This window comes from Protobothrops mucrosquamatus, unplaced genomic scaffold, assembly GCF_001527695.2.
Source record: "Protobothrops mucrosquamatus isolate PMUCROS unplaced genomic scaffold, P.Mucros_1.0 scaffold1880, whole genome shotgun sequence".
NCBI lineage: Eukaryota > Metazoa > Chordata > Lepidosauria > Squamata > Viperidae > Protobothrops > Protobothrops mucrosquamatus.
Genome location: NW_015388007.1, coordinates 211,087 through 231,067, shown reverse-complemented (window position 1 = coordinate 231,067; position 19,981 = coordinate 211,087). Strand labels below are relative to the sequence as shown.

The 19,981-nt window shown below is 36.1% G+C and overlaps 1 protein-coding gene across 1 annotated transcript in view; it reads left to right on the top strand.

The window, feature by feature from the left end:
• The window catches only part of PLXND1 (plexin D1), a 135,050-nt gene that overhangs the window by 78,403 nt on the left and 36,666 nt on the right, over positions 1-19,981 (top strand). Inside the window, exons 25-28 of the mRNA XM_015823471.1 lie at positions 150-280; positions 2,305-2,503; positions 14,476-14,622; positions 19,000-19,156. Coding sequence (XP_015678957.1) covers positions 150-280; positions 2,305-2,503; positions 14,476-14,622; positions 19,000-19,156 — 634 coding nt within the window. The remainder of the gene's footprint in view (positions 1-149; positions 281-2,304; positions 2,504-14,475; positions 14,623-18,999; positions 19,157-19,981) is intronic.

Below are 19,981 nucleotides of genomic sequence, written 5' to 3'. Positions count from 1 at the left end.
TCAATATTAATTTCCTTTGTTTGCATACTAGGGTGGTATGTCTTAATATTGGTTTCAGTGTGGTTATTGGCAAGTTTATTTTGTACGTATGTGAAGAAAAAAATATATGAAGCATTCTTTTCTCATCCAGATTGCCGTTTTTTCCTTAGATTCCTGAAAACTGTAGACCGAATATGGAAGAAGGAATTGCATTGTTCTCTACCTTACTTAACAACAAGCACTTTCTCATTGTGTTTGTCCATGCTCTTGAGCAGCAAAAAGATTTTGCTGTGCGAGACAGGTATGATTCTTTGAAAACTTAAGCTAAAATGAGATAGCACAAATTTAATTCAAGCTGGCTACAGCTGTTATTCTGAAAAATTAGATGAGTCTACCCTGATTTTTTTTTCATCATAAACGCTTTCTGAAAAATAGAATGTTTTTTCTATGCTTTTCTGTACTGTTGTTCTGTGTTTTTTAAACCTAGTATTTGTGCTTATAGAATAAATGTTTTATTTAATCATTTAAAAACTAGAACACAGTGCTGGTTATGAATGTTACATAACAAAATTATTTGTAACTATACAGATAATCCTATACATACAGTATAACTAGTTGTTTAATGATTGTTCTGAATTACGACAGTATCAGAGAGGGTCCTTTACAGCCTGTAAAGTCCTTCTGGCCATTATAAAATGACACCCCCGCTTCCCCCATTACATGACTCCATTTCAGGTGCTCGATAAAAGATTCATATTTATAATTGGTTGCAGGATCCCACAATCATGTGATCATAATTTGCAGCCTTTTTTTGCTGACTTACGGCAAAAAAGACCCATTGGGGAAAATGGAATCAAACTTACAATAGTTTGATTCGCTTAACGACCGCCATAAAAACATTTGTAAAGTTGGATTGTAATTTTTAAGACCATTTTAAAGTCCATTTTGGTAATCTGGAAAGGAATTTGTTCATCTTCAGTAAGAACTGAAGTAAAGTGTTAAAAAACTCAAGCCCTTCACAAACCCACAGACCAAATGTTTCCTTTAAAGTAGCCATCTTGTTCTCTAGTAATTGACCTACAAAATCTTGTTTTGAGTTTGAAATGTAAACAAGACGGATTTTTTTCCTACCCAAGAGCAACTTTCTAATTAACTTTAAATCTTTCTTTAAATCTATTTCACAGAGCCTTAGCATTTAAAAACTTTCCCAAATCTATTTTAAAATCACCCTTTTGCTGAAGAAAAAATGGCCAAAGAAAAAAATAAAGGACTTACAAAGTTGGAAACATGTAATTTTCTTTCTTTTTAAACGGATGGAAGAGAACCTCAACCAGCAACTGGCAGATTTGTGATTCCAAAGGATTTCAATCTTAAAGAAACAAAAAGTGATTTAAAAAAATTAAGTTTGGATGAACCCTGAGGCCATAAAAAGGCTGCATTTACAACTTGATAGAACCCACAACTCCCAGGTGAACACATGAGGCTGCAAAAATATCTATTTCTGCCAGTTACTCACAAAAATCTGCAACCCAGAGTATTTGTGGGCAATCTCTAGTTCTCTTTTTATTCCAGAGATAACTTTGGCAGTCCAAATCCCACATCGACCTTTTTACCCTAATGCCCCTGCAATAATGTGAAATGGAAACAATGTGTTAGCTTGCCTTGCCTCGCTAACTTTTAAACATACACATGGGGAGCAGCCTTGATGGCAACAAGTTGAGCATATATGGCTTGCCAACTTTTGTGAGAAGAACCATTTCAATACCCACAACATCAGATTTTGAACCACACGGAAAATTGATAATATGGAAAATTTCTTGTAGATGCTCAAATTTAGAAATAGCAGAATCACAGATAGTGACAGGTTATATTACCTTATACTAAAAAAATAGAAATAAGAAATATCAAAGGAGTTAAGTATAAGGACCATTCCCTGAACCATTCCCATTTTTATCATTAATGTAGATCTGAACAAGAGCTGTATCTGCAATGAAATATATCTTTCTTTAGAAATCAAATGTTCCTGCTGTTCTTGTCTTGCTTTAAAAACATTGCCGTGCTGTAGCTCAACTTGCAGGTGTTAACCTTCTCTATTATTATCCCCTTTTTCTTGTAACAATTGGCATCCATTTCTGTCAAAGGGTGGCATAATACAATGTGATTATGCACAGCTGTGATACATATGGCTTGAAACATCAACACTTTTGAGGAGCTTTGTGAAAGCAATTTGGAAGGTTACCATGGTTTTAATTTCTGTTCATGTTGATTGATGAATCGCATGTTGTATTATCAGTCTCAGTTATTATTCATTAACTCTTTCTTCAGATGCAATCTGGCCTCCTTGCTTACTGTTGCATTGCATGGGAAACTGGAGTACTACACCAGCATCATGAAGGACCTCTTGGTAGATCTCATTGATGCTTCTGCTTCTAAAAACCCCAAGCTTATGTTGAGAAGGACAGAATCTGTGGTTGAGAAGATGCTGACCAACTGGATGTCCATCTGCATGTACAGCTTTCTCAGAGTAAGAAATTGGGAAGTGAAAATGTCCCTAATTGTGGCAGGTATCCTTATGGATGTGTATAAAAAAGACTGGACATTTAAGACCTTCAGTATATAGTTTTCCATTTTACGCACTTTAATACTAGTTATCTAATAGATCGTTATCTAATATTCAGTGTTGTCAAAGTATGAAAAACTGATAAGATAGAAATATCATTTTCTTTTTTTTAAAAAAATCATAGGTCCTGGATACATTTTAACCCTGAAGTTATTAATTTAAATTTAGGACAGGTAACATTCCATCATCTTATTATGATACTTCAAATCATAAGAACAGGTAGTGTATTAAATTAGTCTGATATGTCAACTTGTATTTTGACTTTATTGGAGGATTTATCAATATCATTTGGAAGTTTTGCATAGCCTTTTAGTTGTTCTGCATTCAGGTATTGTTGTATTCATGCATTTTTATACTACTCCACAAGAAAAAATAAGTTAGATATGTCATTATTACTCAATGTTCCCAACAATACCTTTGGACATATAAAACGTAGAGTTTGTGAGCTGCCTGGACCACCCAGAAAACTGAAGAACTATTGAATTGCTAAAAGTCCGAAGAAAAGCTAATACATAAGCAGCTGTGGCAATTTAAAAATACAATGTATTTGAGCATTTGAGTAAAGATTTCAACAAGCAATAACTCTTTCAATGCTGCACTGGAATTCATATGTTGCAATACAGAGAAGATCACTTTTATCATTGTAATGTAGTTAAAACAGTAATTTGCATGCCAAGAAAAGGCCTTGTGTATGGCAACTTAATTCTAATATTTAGCAGATCTTTAAGCTGCAAAGATTACCTTTTCTACACAAAAACAAGGTTTCTAATTGGTGATGCTGTGGAATTTCCGTATTCAGTTCTTTATTATTCAGTTTTTATTTCAGAATCACTCACGTTTTGTAATAATAATTTAATTAAGACTATTCACATTGGCCACATTTCTTTTCAAGAAGCTTTGTCTGCTTTTAGAAAACTACTAACTGGTATTTCCATAGCCAGGCTAACCTAATAATCCAAGCATAAACTGCAGCTATTTATGCAAATCTCAGTAATGGGCTGAACTTACAAATATTGTCTGCATAATCTCAGCAGATACCGGCTTTCAAAAAATTCTCCAGTTTTAGTGTTCTTTGAAGAACTAAGCTTAGAGATATTTTCAGAGATAACTTAAATTTTAAAACATGCTTACCCTAAATGTCCATTGTCTTCATACACGCAGGATTCTTTCAACTATTTCTCTAATTCCTATAAAATTATTTTGGGAATCCTTCATTTGGTAAATACTGTACATGTGCGTTTACAAGTTTTCCCACTAAATTATGCCAGACATATTTTGATTTCCCAGGGAAAATTCATTAATAAAAACCAGCCTTTTTAAAAAAAGAAATCTGAATAATATGTATGCTTGAACATAGTTATCCTTTCATGTTTACTTTTCTCTGAATTTTATTATGCAGTAATAACCAAGTAAAAAATACATAATAGTGTGAGAATATTAAGAACTATTTACACCGGTTCAAGGATTAGTGAAAATTGTTGCCAGAAATGAGAAATAATTTTTATTTGCATAAATATATGTATAAAGATTAATCTTGAGTGGGTTTTTTTTATGCACCCTGTCGGCCCAAATATGGGAGGAAGAAATCTTTTACCTGTATCAGCTCAATCTAGAGCCATCCACAGGCAGCAGTCGCTACTGCAACTGGGCCGACAGGGTGCATCAAAAAAAAAACCAAAACACTCAAGATGAATCTCCTCCTCTGGTCTCTTCCCTCCCTGATACAGCTGACAAAGTGAAAAAGAGCCTGTGGCTTAAGGTCAACACAGCTGCCTAACGTGCAAGCAGCCCAGGTTCGAATCTCAGAAGGGTATGTCTGGCTGATGAGAGCTAACCAGCTCGAAATAGCTATCCCAGTCCCCCTTAATTCTTTGTTAGCAATCCAAACATTTTTAGGAAACATGTATAAAGATGTACACATTTTTCACTTATACATTTTTTGCCTGATTTCAGTTTTTTCTATCACTTTTTTTTCTGCATTATCCTTAATCCCAAAGACAATAGTATGCATGTGTGTGAGCATGCACGTGTTTGTGTGTGCAGAAACAAAATAGAACATATTGTACCTAAAAAAAGAGATTGTTAAAAGTAAAGCATTCATCTATGCCAGAGGTAGTCAACCTTGGCTCTTTTATGACTCGTGGACTTCAACTCCCAGAATTCCTGAGCCAGCTGTGCTGGCTCAGGAATTCTGGGAGTTGAAGTCCACGAGTCATAAAAGAGCCAAAGCTGACTACCCCTGATCTATGCCAATGGTTAATTCCCTCGAATAAGTGCTCCTGGACTGTAGTTTTAATGTACATAGTGTTGACTCATTCCTTTCTTTTGTTTATTCATTTACATTATCTTTAACAAAGATTGTGGTATAAATGCTATAATTATCAAACAGCAACACCATAAAATACGTTTACCTAGAATTCCCTCATTAAAGAAAATACTTACAGTATTTGATTATAGACATTCAGGGTCTAAAATTTAAATCAAGTTATTCCTGTATTAATTTATTTAGTATATTTATAGGCCCCTCATTTTAATATACATGACTCTGGGTAGCGCACAATGAAAACAATAAAAAAACAACCAGTGTAAAATTAAAATTAAAAGAATACAAAGTAGCAGCCGAAGAGGACTTACAATCACTAAAAGAAGCCCTAATATGGGCTTTCCATATTATCAGGGCCCCCAGGCTTGATGTTTTCAGTGCTTTGCAAAAGGCCATTTTATGCTTGATGTTAGCCATTCAATAAATTGCGAATAGGGAAAAGTAAGAAACATGTTGGGTTTTTTTTAAAATGTGGTGCTAAAATCTACTGATCTTGCATAAAGTCACTGTAAGAAAGCAGAAACCTCTCTTGAGAGAAAAGAACTCAGTTGGAATCTGATACCACCAAAGCTGACAGCCTAATATCTCCTGAAGGGAAATATAAAGCAACAGTATATAATTTTCTGGAAGGAAATCAAGTTTTATCCTATGGGATTTGAGTAGGATATCTTATAAAAGAAATTAATATCTGCAGCTTTCAGGCCTCTTTTTCTTTCAATACCTTAATTCCAGTACAAGTGAAGAAAGAATTGTGCATTGAGTAGTATTTTGAATACCACGGATCCTATTTTATGAGCATATGAGGGCAAGGGACTTGTTTGAAGGAAGTATTTGAAGCACATAGGAACGATAAAAGATAAAAGGGTTGTAGTAGGAAATTGAAATATAGTTTAAAATCCCTAACCATTAATCTAAAACATGAACTATTTTTGTAAATAATTTGTGCATCCTGCCCCCTTCTTTTAAATCTGAGATTATCCTAGCTATAAGAAAGAAAAAAAGAGGCAGATGTTGTAGACATACATTGATTCTTCATGTAAGGTGTGATAATAGAGTAATTTTTTTGGTATGTTGCAGAGCAATATGATTGGCTGAATCTGAAATAGCCTGCCAGTAAAGTAGACAATTTGAAAGAGTGTTGATTTTAACAAGGATGAGACAGTGCTATCTTTCCATCTGGTGTTTAGACAGAAAGTGTTCAAACTCAGTGGTACAGGTAGACCTTGCTTACTATCTACTTTAGTTAGCAACCATTTGTAGTTACAACAGTGATGAAAAAATATTTTTACAGCACACTTCCTACACCCCTTAGCATATAGGTTCAATAAATAAGAAAGTATATGGCCTTGATCAGAGTTCTGATTTAACTTCATCTTGTAATACTAGAGATTTTTGTAAGTATGGAATATTTCCTAAGATATCTTGGATGTTGACATCTGCACTGTATAAAATTTCATATGATCTTCCATCTTTTGTGAATTAGATACTAACTGTCCACTGGCATCACGTAGCACACTAAATTGAGATTGGAAACTCCATATAAGTTCAGAACATTTTTGGAAGACTTTCTTGATAGTTCTGTATCTGTTTCCATTCTCACCATCTTTATAGATGTCATAATGCTGCTTCTTGTTCCTTCTAACAGCCTCTGGAATTCTTTATTATGTTCCTTCATGAGATTGTTGTCTTTTTTTGGCTTTGGTTTATCTTCCTGGCAATTTCCACCATGTGTTCAGTCATCCAGTTACTTTCTTCTGTTTTTTATTTTTAATCTTTGACAGTCTCTTTTCACATTCATCCTTAACAACTTACAGTATTTGTTTTCATTCCACAATTCCTTTGGTTCCCTATCAGTGAAATACCAAACTGATTGCTGATGTTTTCCTTGAAAATGGTGGGTATATGTTCAAAATCATATCATGGAAACTGTCTGGCTTTATTCTTCTTAACTTGAAATCTGCATGTGAGCAATGTTTCTGTTTGACAGAAAGACGCAGGCTATATCTTTGCTATTATCACTGAACTCTGCCTCTGCATTAATAATATATAGTCTATTTGATTTATCTGTGCTTCATCTGATGTTGTTAATGTATATAGGCATTGTTTTAATTGTTTAAGTTTGGGTTATCAATGAAGAAATCTCTGGATTGGCAGAAATCATTCTCCTACTTCATTTTAGTTTTTTTTGGCCATACAACCCAACTATATTTTCCTCCTTAATGTTTCTAATTTTAGCATGCCAATCATGAACCTCAAGCAACTAATCTTGCTAGCATGTTCTGTCTATTTCAAATTGAATGTGACTATAAAACTCATCATTTCCTCTTCTTCTTCATCAGTGGTTAAAACATAAACGTGTCATCTTAAAGAGATGTCCATGAAGAATGATTTACATTATTTAGTCACTGACTACATTGTGGACAAGTACTGTTCTTGCCATTCCTTTTTTTTTCATGTCCTGGGTATGATCTTCTAACTGAAATGTATACAATTCCAGTCTACTTCAATCTACAGTCATGTAAAATATCGGTGCATAACTAATTTATTTCTTCTTTCACTATGTTGTGTTTTTCCATGTTCTTAAGTTTCATGTTTTCACTGTATTTGGATTTTCTTTTCCTGCATGGTAATCTCAGTTTTAATCTGATCATGTCATAAATGCTATTAGTACTCCAGAGGATCCTCAGGTCTTTAAGAAGTCACTACCTTAGTGAATGCTGTCCAACGTGAGAGGCCTGTCATGCAGCACTACATTGTCAGTCACATTATGTTGTGTGTTCATGTGGCTTTCTCAGTAAAACACAGGAGTGGTTTACCATTGCTTTCTCCCATACACTATGAAATTATTGCCTTTATCAATATCATTAAAGCAACAATCCATTTCCAATCCATCTTTATGTATCCCTGCTGCTAAAATATAAATGCTTGCTTGCTTTAACCAGGCAACTGACACAATCTTCACTCCTTGGGTGACCCTGCTGGGAGTGTAGGCTTTTTCTGATCTAGCAAGTAAATGTAGAAATGCTAGTGGGAGAGAAAATTCAGCAATGAATTGCTGTCCTTCACTTGTCTCTATTAAACCTGTAGGGATGGCACTGCTAAAGAGATTTATTTCTGAGGAAGAATCGAGATTGGCTGTTTGAATGGAACAAATTATGCCACTGTATTTTGGCTACCTTACAAACTGGAGGAAAGCATAGTAAGCTGGCTGTCTTGATAAGCCTGTTTTAATTGAATGCAATCTGTAGATTTTGAACCTACTTATAAGAACTGAAATAAGTGTCTTTTTAATCCTCCTAGATGAGATACCAGGGATTATCCTATGCACAGAAAGAATAATTGTAGATGGTGTTTGAAGCATCACAAATCTACTTCCTTTTCAGACTTGGGAATAGTTGTAAATCATCCAGCTATTTGCTGTGCAGTGACATTTCTTATTGCTTTGGAACTAGTAAAGGAAATCAAGCGCAACTGAAAACTGAAAAAAAAACCTGAAAAATTGTAAACCTCTGACAAAGAGTGCTGCATTGAATTTAGTTTAGGATATATCCAAATGCTGCTGAAGTTGGGTCCCCTAAAGTGGAGACTTATGTTGGAGGTGGTGACCACAAACTGTTAGGGTTAGGGTTAGGACCATCCGATAAATACATTTATAAATATTTTTCCAATTTTCTTACTAAAGGTGACTCTTACCACTTTCTCACAATATCTTTTAACTATCCAATTCCAATACTCTGTGATTCTCAAAAGCCAGCATTTATAGATACGGCTTTCATTGATCTGTGTAAGTCCTTGCTTTTTAGAGCTCACTCTGGTCTAATTGCAGCAGCAGATTTTTTTCCTCAAAAATCATTATCGTTTTTTTGGGTAGTAGAACGCCAAGCATGAAGAGATTCATTTTGGTACCAGTGTTGAATATCAATTGTGAGTGATAGTATCTTCTTAAAAATATTCTGCTGTAAAGAAAAATTATTTTTCAAATTTTATAGTGAGCCTAAAGTCTTTTAAAAAATACTGCCTTTATTTTAGCAGAACCTTTTATCCAATAGCTGAAAGAAGAGTTTTGCCCACTCTTCTTTGGTTGATATTGTGGCTATCCAGATTCTCTGCACACCTTTTCCAATTCCTGGATCCCTACATTTTCTGGCTGGAACCAAGAATTCAATATAAAACTTTTCTTCTGTTGAACTGCCAAAGAAAGATGATAATGATCAGGAATAAACAATCACAGTAACCAACATTATACCTTGCTATAAAACTCTTAATACCCAGTTTGTCTTCAACACTCTACTCATTTTCAGTCTTTACTCCTTAATATATGACATAGCAAACTAGAAAAGTTCTTTTCTTGATGAAATTAGACAATTCATCATATTGATTGATGGTAGGTGTCCAAGAGAATCATCAGTCATTTGCTTTCCATCATCTGATTTCAAAACTCTTTCATGAAGAGGGCAGTGTTAATGAATGAAAATTCAGAATAGACTTCCAAAAATCAATTTTGTTCTATGGAACTATAACTCCACAGTGTTTTCATTTCATTGCTCAGCGACCCATTTATATGTGGTAACTGTAATGAGATTTTTATTCAATCTGTTGATACCATAACTTCTAATTCTACCCACACTTTTAATTTCCAAAAACCAATTCAACAGATTTCTAGAATCACAGAAAATAAATCATAACTTTTTGTCATTGTTGAAGGCTTTTCCCTTTTTCCAGTAGAGAAATGGAATTTTTAAAAATTATATGCATCATCTTAATTTGTTCCTATATACACTGTATATACTGTATAAAATATGCTAGTCAGATATCTCCAAAATGTACCTAATTTGTTTCTGTGAAACAAATCCACTTATGCAAGTTGTTTTTGTACCGATATTAACTTACTCTCTTGTAGCATTAGTCCATGAGACATATCTGATGTTAGATCTGTTTTTTGTTTTTCAATTATCCCCATTAATCACATCTATTTGAAACAGCTGCTGCAAAAGGTCCCTAACAATCATGTGGTGAAAAAAATTCCTGCTGCTTACATTTTTCCTCATAAGTTAGCATTACATGATGTACACATTTGTTTTACATTAATGCCCTCCCAAACACTCTATCCATTTGTGTTGCAGAACAGAAAATTGAAGCACAAGCATTCTAATAATGCAAACTTTCAAAATAGTCAGTCGTAGTTATCCATTGTATAAGCAAAAGGCAACTGCAATGACAAACATATATTTCAATAAGTATCTTTATGTAAGATTCTGCCTATCTTCTTTGTTGTCCCAATCAAGCTGTTCAACATTTAATTAAAAAAATCTGTTTTGTTCTCAGTGGAGAGTAAACTAGACTAGGCTAACCTCAGTCCTTCATTGTCAATCTGCAAGACTTCATTTGATTCATCAGACTTGATCAAAGCTATGGGTACTATTAGTGTGAATGTGTATATGTGTGAACAATGTGAATACATAGGTAGATGAATCTCTTCCATGGAATTCCCATCTTGATGTTTCTCATACTCTAGGATGCTCATGATCAGTGGGAATGTGGATTCTCATGCCAAGTAAAGAAGTTGAGACAGTAATTTACTGTAACAATAGCAATAGACTTATATATTGCTTCACAGTGCTTTAAAGCTCTCTCTAAGCAGTTTACAGAGTCAGGAAATTGCCCCCAATAATCTGGGTACCCATTTTACTGACCTCGGAAGGATGGAAGGATGCCTTATAGCTATATTTCAACAAATGCCAACAATATTCTTTAAATTATGATGTACTGTAACATTTAACAAAGTAGGTTCTGAACAAAAGGTTTTTCGTTTACTATAATGTTTATAAAAATATGAAGTTGTAAGGAACTTATTCTGTATTTAAGTGAGAAAGAAATTGTGGTGTTTCTCCATAGAGGTCTAGATTTACCATAGTCAGTGTGCAGGTAGTCCTTGCATATTGGCTGCCTTGCTTTGCAACTGTTTGAATTCTTTAGAATAAAACATAATAGATTTTGTTTGTTTGCATTCTAGGCATTTTATAGCTCATTTTAACATGGTTCCATAATCTTGAGTTTAGATGGTATACAAAGTTTTCCAACATTATGATGATATACACCATGAAAACCTTGCTTTCTAGAATTAACACAATACATTGTGTTTGGACAACATGCTGTGCTTGAACCAGCTACTTTATAGCATAGCATAAAGTTGTCTCAGTATAAGAATAACATATAAATTTGCCTGATATTCTATTTTATGTTTTTCAAGTGGCCATTTAGGTTGAGGCATATAGAGAAGCAGCTTGAAAACATCATATAAGGAACATTTGAAAGAAAGATGCCAATTTGCAATTTTTATTCATGCAAGTTATTTTTATGTTCAGGATTACTTTGAAGGAACCATATTACAGTCGCAAGTCAAAATGTCTTATTAAAAAAACAAACACAGTGGAAAAATATGTTTTTTTCTTTTAAGAAAGCCTGTTAATCATTTTCTCTCACAAAAAAATCCAAGTCATTTCCAAAACTATTTCCCACAATAATTTTATAAAACATTCCAAGCATTGCTATTTCATCAGCAATTGTTTTCTATGTATTTCCTTCTCCATTTTTAAATGTGTTTCTTAGCTCAAATAACAAAATATATATATATCATGTAGTGTAGTTGTTCTTTCTTCAGTAGTAACCCTTGCCATTAAACCTGTTGCAAAATACTGCAGCAGTAACTGAAAAGCCCTAGCTTTTTTTGTAGCAGTATCTTTCAAAACAAAGTAGAAAAATTCATGCACTCTGTTTAATCAAATGCAGTATATGTGATGCCATGGCAATAAATACTAGTTCTGTCAGGGTGGCCTCCTCATAAAGCACATTCACTAGCTTTGGAAGCAGCTTTATGATTGACACATATTTTGTTTCTGAGACTTTAATAGATTTTGTGTGGAGGTTTAGCCTTGTTTGTTGGAGGACAAGGTGTTGATGTATTGGAGAAGGAACTTAAATCTGAAGTTTAGTGCAGATCCAGAATGCATAACTGACCTTGATTTTTCAGAGGCCTGGGTCTAAATTTAGTGTATAACTACTCACTAGGCCACTGTAGCTTCATAGCAAAATCAGCTTTCTCAGCAAACATTCTTGAAGCTTTATTCTCTCCAATTTTGTAAGCGAAGCTAAAGGAATAGTACTAAATACACTAACCTAGGAGGGTGTTTCTGGACTGCTTGAAGAGTTCCTACTGCTACTGCAACTATTCAGTTTTTTCCTTCTGAAAGAAAGTGGATAAATAGTAGATAAATGGAGGTAAACACTGTAAAAAAACCTCTCCCTCCAAAATGAGAATGATTTAATATCATAATCTGACATGTAATACCACTTTACCACTTCTAGAATCTAGAGACATTAATATTTTTCTGTTCTATCCCTATAAATTAAATAAGCATATTTCTCATCTAGTGACAATGCGGCTGTTGTGAAATGTATCAAAAAAAAATTAAAAGAGTAAAATGAAAACAGGTTAAATTGATAACAGCAACTCCAGTAAGAAGTAAACATCTAACAAAGTGTTAGCAAAATCTTCAAATGAATAAGTTAGAATTATAATCATTTTATCAGAAGAAATTATGCTGATGAAAAATTAAATCTTGGCACTACAAAACAGATGGTATACACCCATGGACAGCCTTGTTTATATTGCCGAGATCAACTGAGTGAAAGCTAGTAATAACCTGTTCCAGTAGTGATGTGTAATATTAGTACCCATCAAGTGGAGGAATTTGAACAGATGTGGACCACGTAGAGTTCTAAAACATTGTTATAATAGTTATACTAGAGCAGTTAGACATTCAGAAGTGTGTACACACCTGGTTGCATGTGGGAGAGGCCCAGTTGCATCACAAAAGTAAATATACCCCTTAATGAATGAAACAAATATTACTATTAACTAATGATACTAAGAGGGCTTCCTTAATTTGATATGAATTTAATCAGAAAAATTCCTTTCGGATTCTTCAAAAGTCTATACACAAAATGTTAATAAAGTTACTGCTATCCAATTTGAATGTTGCCATACAAAGTAAGTACTGAATTAAAAGTTTGTGGAAATTTCATTTTTTTAAATAGTTAGCTAGTTAGTTAGTTAGTATCCACCTCAAGCCAGTGACTCTGGGCAGCAAACAATCATAAAAATAGTTAAAATAACTAAAACACAATACATAGAAGAAATTAAATATCAGTAACAGCCAAGACATATTATAATCCATTGTTGTCAACATAACCAGGAAATAGGGCCCTTCATATACTCAGGGCCCTGGACCCTGGCACATAGCCAGGTCTTCAAGGCTTTCCAAAAAGCCCACAGAGTAAGATCCATTCTAATCTCTGGAGGGAGAATGTTCAATAGAGCAGGGGCTACAGCAGAGAAGGCACATCTCCTGGCCCCCACCAGCCGACATTCCTTGACTGATGGAATCCAGAGCATATGAATCCTGATGGGCCAGATTGGATGGATAAAACAACTGGGAGAAGATGGTCTCTCAGATAACCCAGTCCCAAGCCATGAAGGCAATGGTGGGATTCAGCCAGTTCGCACCACTTCGGCAGAACCAGTAGCTAATTTTTTGTTGCCCAGGCCCAGAACGGACTTCCAGAAGCGGCATCCACACAGAGAACCAGTTGTTCCCATATTTGAATCTCACCACTGCATGAAGGGCTTTAAAGTTGACAAGTAGCCCCTTGATTTGCACCTGGAAACACACCTACAAACAATGCTGTCTCCAAAGCAGCGGTGTTACATGTATCATGTAGTTGACACCATTTAGAACCCGTGCAGCTACATTCTGTCCCTGCTGAAGCTTCTGTATGTTCCTTAAGGGCAGCCCTATGTAGATCATGTGGCAGTAGTCCAAATGGGAGGTTACAAGAGAATGAGAGATAATGAACAAATCGTCCTGGGTGCAACTGGTACACACAAGGTGTGCAAATACCCTCTTAGCCATGGCTAACACCTGCTCCAGCAGGAGCTGTGAGTCCAAAAAGACCCCCAAATTGCACACCCGGTTCATCTAAGGCAGTGCCACCTTATCCAGGAAGCATCCAAAGCCACAGTCTTGCTTGAGTTGAGTCTAAACTCATAGTGCCCCATCCAGGTTCCTCAGCCTCCAGACAAGATGTCCAGGGCATCGCTCAGGCAGGAGATACAAAGCTGGGGATCATCAGCATATTGATGAAAGCTCACCTCAAACCATTGGATCACCTCACCCAGATCTATCTTCTCTGTAGAGGTCCATATAAATATTGTAGTTGTACAGGATATTGAACAAAGCTAAACTGTATAGTTGTTCCTGTACTATAATTTTTCAGCCTGAATGCTTTCATGTTGGTTCTTAAATCTTCTCATAAGTGAATAATTTCATTTGCTTTTGTAGGGGGATAAGTAGCTCTTTTCGGTTACCTTATAATACACTAGTATTACAACTAGAGGTGTGAATTACCCTTTGCATATATGGACAATGTTATAAAAAAACGTCCATTGTTAGTTTATGCTCAGAAAATCATAGCTTGTTATTTCATCTAATAGGAAACAGTTGGGGAGCCTTTTTTCCTGCTGTTGTGTGCTATTAAACAACAAATCAATAAAGGATCTATTGATGCCATCACTGGAAAAGCAAGATATACGCTTAATGAAGAATGGTTATTGAGAGAAAACATTGAAGCAAAGCCAAGGGTAAGAAGTTCCTTTTTCTTGTTTTTAATAAAAATGTGTTTGTTACTTTGCCTATGAGGCTTTTGTAACCAGGACACCTTAAGGTTTGAAGGCCCGTTTGATGCAACAAAAAGGCTGATACCTCTTTCTGAGTGTGTTATCTCTGTTCTGAAATTCAAAAATGCATCCTGTTCCTAAGCAACCACCACTAAGGTTACTTATTCCCTTGATAGACAAAGTGGCTGAAGCTGTGACCAGAGACAAAAGGGACAGCAGGGATCAAATCATGATTTTTCTAAGTGTTCATTCAGTTAGCAGGCTCCCCTGAGATTAGAAAACTTCTTCCCAAACTAAATTAGTTTTTTCAGTTATAACTCGGGGGGGGGGTGTTTCCAAAAAGATAAGTCATTGGTTTTTTTAGTAACAACAGCCCCAATTCTCCTTGAATTGAAGGATCGTGCTGAATACAGAGGGGAGTATTTTCCAACTTAAGTGTACTATAAAAGATAGGTCTTGAAAATGGATCATGTCTAGTGAGATAACTGGTCAAAACACAAAATCATTGAGGTTGACAAGTCATTTTGTACTCAAAGTACAGTTTTCTTAGGAATTATATAGATCAGATACCTAGTCCAAATTTTACTACCTATTCTATATATCAAATGGTAGCAATTGTGCAAACATATATGAAATATGCAATTCTTAAAATGTCAGTGTTGCTAAGACCTGAAAGACAGAGTATATATCGAATTATCAGTTCATAGATGATGGAAACAGTTGCTACTGTGTTTCCCTGAAAGTAAGACCTACCTCGAAAATAAGCCCTAGCTTCATTTTGGGGGGTGGGCCTAATGTAAGCCCTATACCAAAAATAAGCCTAGTTTTGGGGTGAGGTGCACAGCTAAAAATCAAGCTAGGATCAGGGTGAGGGGTGGAGCTGCCCCACATGCCCCACACCGCTTACCATTGCAGCCAGGCCTCATACAAATCGACACCTGCCTCGCCTCGCCAGCCTACTTCTTCTGCAGCACCCCCCAGCCTCCATTTCACCGGCAGAGGCCTTCCGGAAAGGTCTCTGCAGCCAAGAACCGAACTACTGATTCAATCCGTAGTTCAGTTATCGGCTGCAGAGGCCTTTCTGGAAGGCCTCTGATAGCGAAATGCAGGCCACGTGCATCAATCCAGAGCGCCATTCTCAGCTGTGAGGCATTTCCTTTAGCTGCAGAAGAAGTGGGTCAGCTGGGCGGGACTGTTGGTGCCGCCGCCACGAGGTGAGACCGTGGAAAAGACACCCCCCAAAAAGAAGACCTGGTGCCTCTTTTGGAGGCAAAATAATAATAATAAGACTGGGTCTTATTTTCAGGGAAACACGGTAGTTATTCAAGGTTATGATGCTTTTAATACAAATATTACAGGAATTGTACTGGAAAAATTATGCTGTTTTATAATTCTACTGAAAAATTATGTTTTTTATGAGCTAGTTCATACTAGGCCAGGGGTTGGCAACCTTGGCTCTTTTATGACTTGTGGACTTCAACTGGTTCAGGAATTCTGGGAGTTGAAGTCCACGAGTCATAAAAGAGCCCAGGTTGCCTACCCCTGTACTAGGCGGAGGAATGTGTTAAATTCAACCTGTTAGTAAATGCAGCAGTAAAAATGTCTGCAGAATGAAAATTAAACTCTGCATTCGACTGCAATTGTGTAAATCTTAAAGAATAGTCCCAGAATCAGTGGGCTCACTCAGAAGCTAGGATGATGTAAATGGGAACAGCTTTGGGGCACTGAATCTTTTGCCTTACTGCCATATCCCCGTTCCTAGCTGAACGATAACTTACGGTGCAGAATTGAAGGACAGCTTTGTCTTTCATGAATCCATATGAATAAATTGGGAACATGTATTTGAGTCTTTGTTTACTAGTGACTGAAATAGAAATGAATGGACAGTTCCATTCAGAGATATCATTAAGAGCACACAAACAGTCCAGAATTAATTCTTTTTTGAAAATGCATATATAAAAAATGTTCCCAGGACACAAGCAGAACTGTCTACAACTCGCAGTACCTATAATGGTATATTGAATAGTTGAGGTCAGAGAACAGTGGTACAAAGCCAATCTGCTATCATAACAATAATTATAATTCATTAAACTTTTATAATTCCCATCTCTTCACAGCTCTGGGTTATAAGACTTGCAGATATGTAGGACTGAATGTATGCAGTACAAAAGACAGCATAGAGGCAGTCCTTAACTTACAATAGTTCATTTAGTGACCATTCGAAGTTACAATGGCACTAAAAGAAAGTGACTTATGACTGTTTTTCACACTTACGATCGTTGCAGCTTCCGCGTGGTCATGTGATCAAAATTCAGCTGCTTGGCAACTGACTCACATTTATGACAGTTGCGGTGTCCCAGAGTCATGTAATCACCTTTTATGACCTTCTGACAAGCAAAGTCAATGGGGAAGCCAGATCCACTTAACAACTGTGTTACTAACTTAACAAATGCAGCGATTCACTTTATTACTATCGCAAGAAAAGTTGCAAAATAGGGCAAAATTCACTTAACAACTTCTCACTTAGCAACAGAAACTTTGGGCTCAGTTGTGATCCTAAGTCAAGGACTAGCAGTATTTTGCTGTCCAAAAGAGGAAGCCAATTTGATTTGCTGGCTAAGGTAGAGGTCTCCAACCTTTTGGGCACCAAGGACCGGTGCCATGGAGAAAGGTTTTTCCACGGACCAGAGGGGCTGTGGTTTTGAATACTGCCTACATCCTGAGGATGGAGCTTTGCTTGTTTGTGCGGCCCGCTTGCTGGCATGCTGCGGACCGGTGCCGGTCCACAGACCGGGGGTTGGGGACCCCGAGTTAAGGTATTGGATTAGAAAGCAGGGGGTCATGCTTCCTGTTATGCCTTGATCATGAAAACCAGCTGGGAGTTCTGTGGGCCAATCATTCTCTTTCAGTCCAGCCCATGTCACAGGTTGTTGTAGTATGCAAAATAGGAGGTGGGAGCATATAGAAACGTACTCCACCTCAAATTCATCCAAGAATAAAGGTAGAATAACAATCAAATAAAAAAATGCTCTTGTGAAATCATATTCATGAGATATCACCAACGATACATTTGGAGCACTTCTGTATATTTCTTGTGAACATACTGTACCTGATTATATGTAGTCACACTGCTTCTAGCTGAATATTGTTTTAATGGAATAAAATCCTGAATTAATTATTCAGGAATAGAATCTTGACATGTTCAGTTGTCAGGCGTAATCTTCAGCTAATGTCTGTTCCCAAATGGTTAAAAAACATAGTTTTCTCTCTTGAGGTATTTTGCTCATTTTGAATCAACTAGCTAGTACATTATAGCTAGTTAATTCAAAAGGAGCACAAAAATTTAAGAGAGAACACTGTGGTTTACAAATGCAAATTCTCATAAATATCTTCTTATTGCTACAAATGCTGCATGGGCCTTATTATTCCAAAGAGCAAAATAAATTGTAAAGCTTTCTTAAACTGTGTCATGTCCAGCTGCATTTAAAGATGTATTTGATTGCTCTTCTGTATTTTTTTAAAATCCAACTATATTTAATAAGCTAAGAGACAAGGCAGAGGGATTTTAGCAAAGCTTTCTCCCTAATGTGTTTTTTTTTTAAATGTGTGGGGGGTTTTTTTGTCTTGTAGAGAAGTATTTCATCATATCAACCCTCATTTGCAGTCTGAAGTAGTGAAGTTAAGACACATGTCTAGGTTTTATCTACTTATATTTATGAGAATTATGTCAATGCAGCAGTGGTAGCAACAAGAAGACACAGAAGCTCAGGTTGCTAAATGTAATTTCTACTTAGCCCAGGGAAGAGCCAAGGTCATTTATTATGTACTAGATCTATGTTACATATTCTCTCTCTCTCTCTCTCTCTCTCTCTCTCTCTCTCTCTCTCTCTCTCTCTCTCTCTCCTTCCCTCCCTCCCTCACACACACACGCACGCACACACACAGAGAAAGAAAGAGAGAGAGAGTTCATAATCATTCTAAGGCAAAGTACATTATCATTGTACCCATATTCGCTCATGCTACAAAATGAATTTATGGAAGAAAATGGCAACTGCATGGTATTGTTCCTGTATTTCAGACCTTAAGTTCATAGACAGGACAGTTCAAGGGGAGCTTAACAATGTTCTCATACCGCCTTGAATAAAACAGTCAATACCAATTTACTGAACTATAAATCAGTGCTTTTCACTAGCTTTAACATTCACCTCTTGCCATCCCTCTCTCTTTTAATATATGGTAGTTAGATTTGCCAAGGATTCTTGGAGTCTATAGTTCATATGCTTTTCATGCTTATAACTTGTGCATATCACCTACAACCTTAGCAACCTTCTCCCTCCACAGAATCTTAATGTGTCTTTCCAAGGCTGTGGAATGGACTCTCTGAGTGTTCGGGTGATGGATACAGATACTCTCAGTCAAGTTAAAGAGAAGATACTTGAAGCCTTTTGCAAGAATATTCCATACTCCCAATGGCCCAGAGTGGAAGATGTTGATCTAGGTAAGTAAGTTTTTTTTTTGTTCAGAAGCACCAGTTTTTATCTTTAGGATATGAATGCTCATCATATACAAGATAACATTCAGACATGGAATATCTGCCCTTAGTGTTTTTCTTTGATCAGCTGCTTGGGAATTAAGCAGTGTTTTAAGAGATTTGGTATTTGTTTTGCCTGTTTTCAAAAATCCACTTTGCCATTAAGAGTGCTTATGTTACATACAAGCAAAATAATCCCCAAACCTAGAACTTCCAGGAACAAAAAATGACAGAGATAGGTTGCATTGAGGTGTGTGTGTATGTGTGTGTGTGTGTATGTACATGTGTGTGTGTAAAAGATTTAATAGAGATGGCACTAATTATTGAAGGACCAAGCCATCAAATAAAACACTGAGGGCTAAATCTCAGAAATGCCCCCAGTCGTGCTTCTTCAGCATATTCAGGGAAACAGCAACAGGAACATAAAGTACTGTTGCTAATAATTGCCAAAAACTAAAAAAGAGACCTTGTCAGAAGCAAAGGTAATAAGCTTTATTTCCAGATATAAATGCTGGGGGAATATAGAGAAAATGGTGATTTTCACAGGAAGCTCAGCAGTTTCCCTCCTCTGAAATTTAAAAAAAAAAAAAGTTTTGAGGAAATTGAAAAAATTGGTTGAAGTCAAAAAATGGTAGCTCTACAATAAATTAATAGTTTGTAACTTTATTTACGTTCTCTTTCTTAAGTTGTGCTTCGGAAATTAACTGAATTTGAAACGTTTGAAATTAATAGAATTTCTGTATAAATGCATTCAGGGTTAGACTGTACTTGAGCAAAAGCAATTGCTGTACG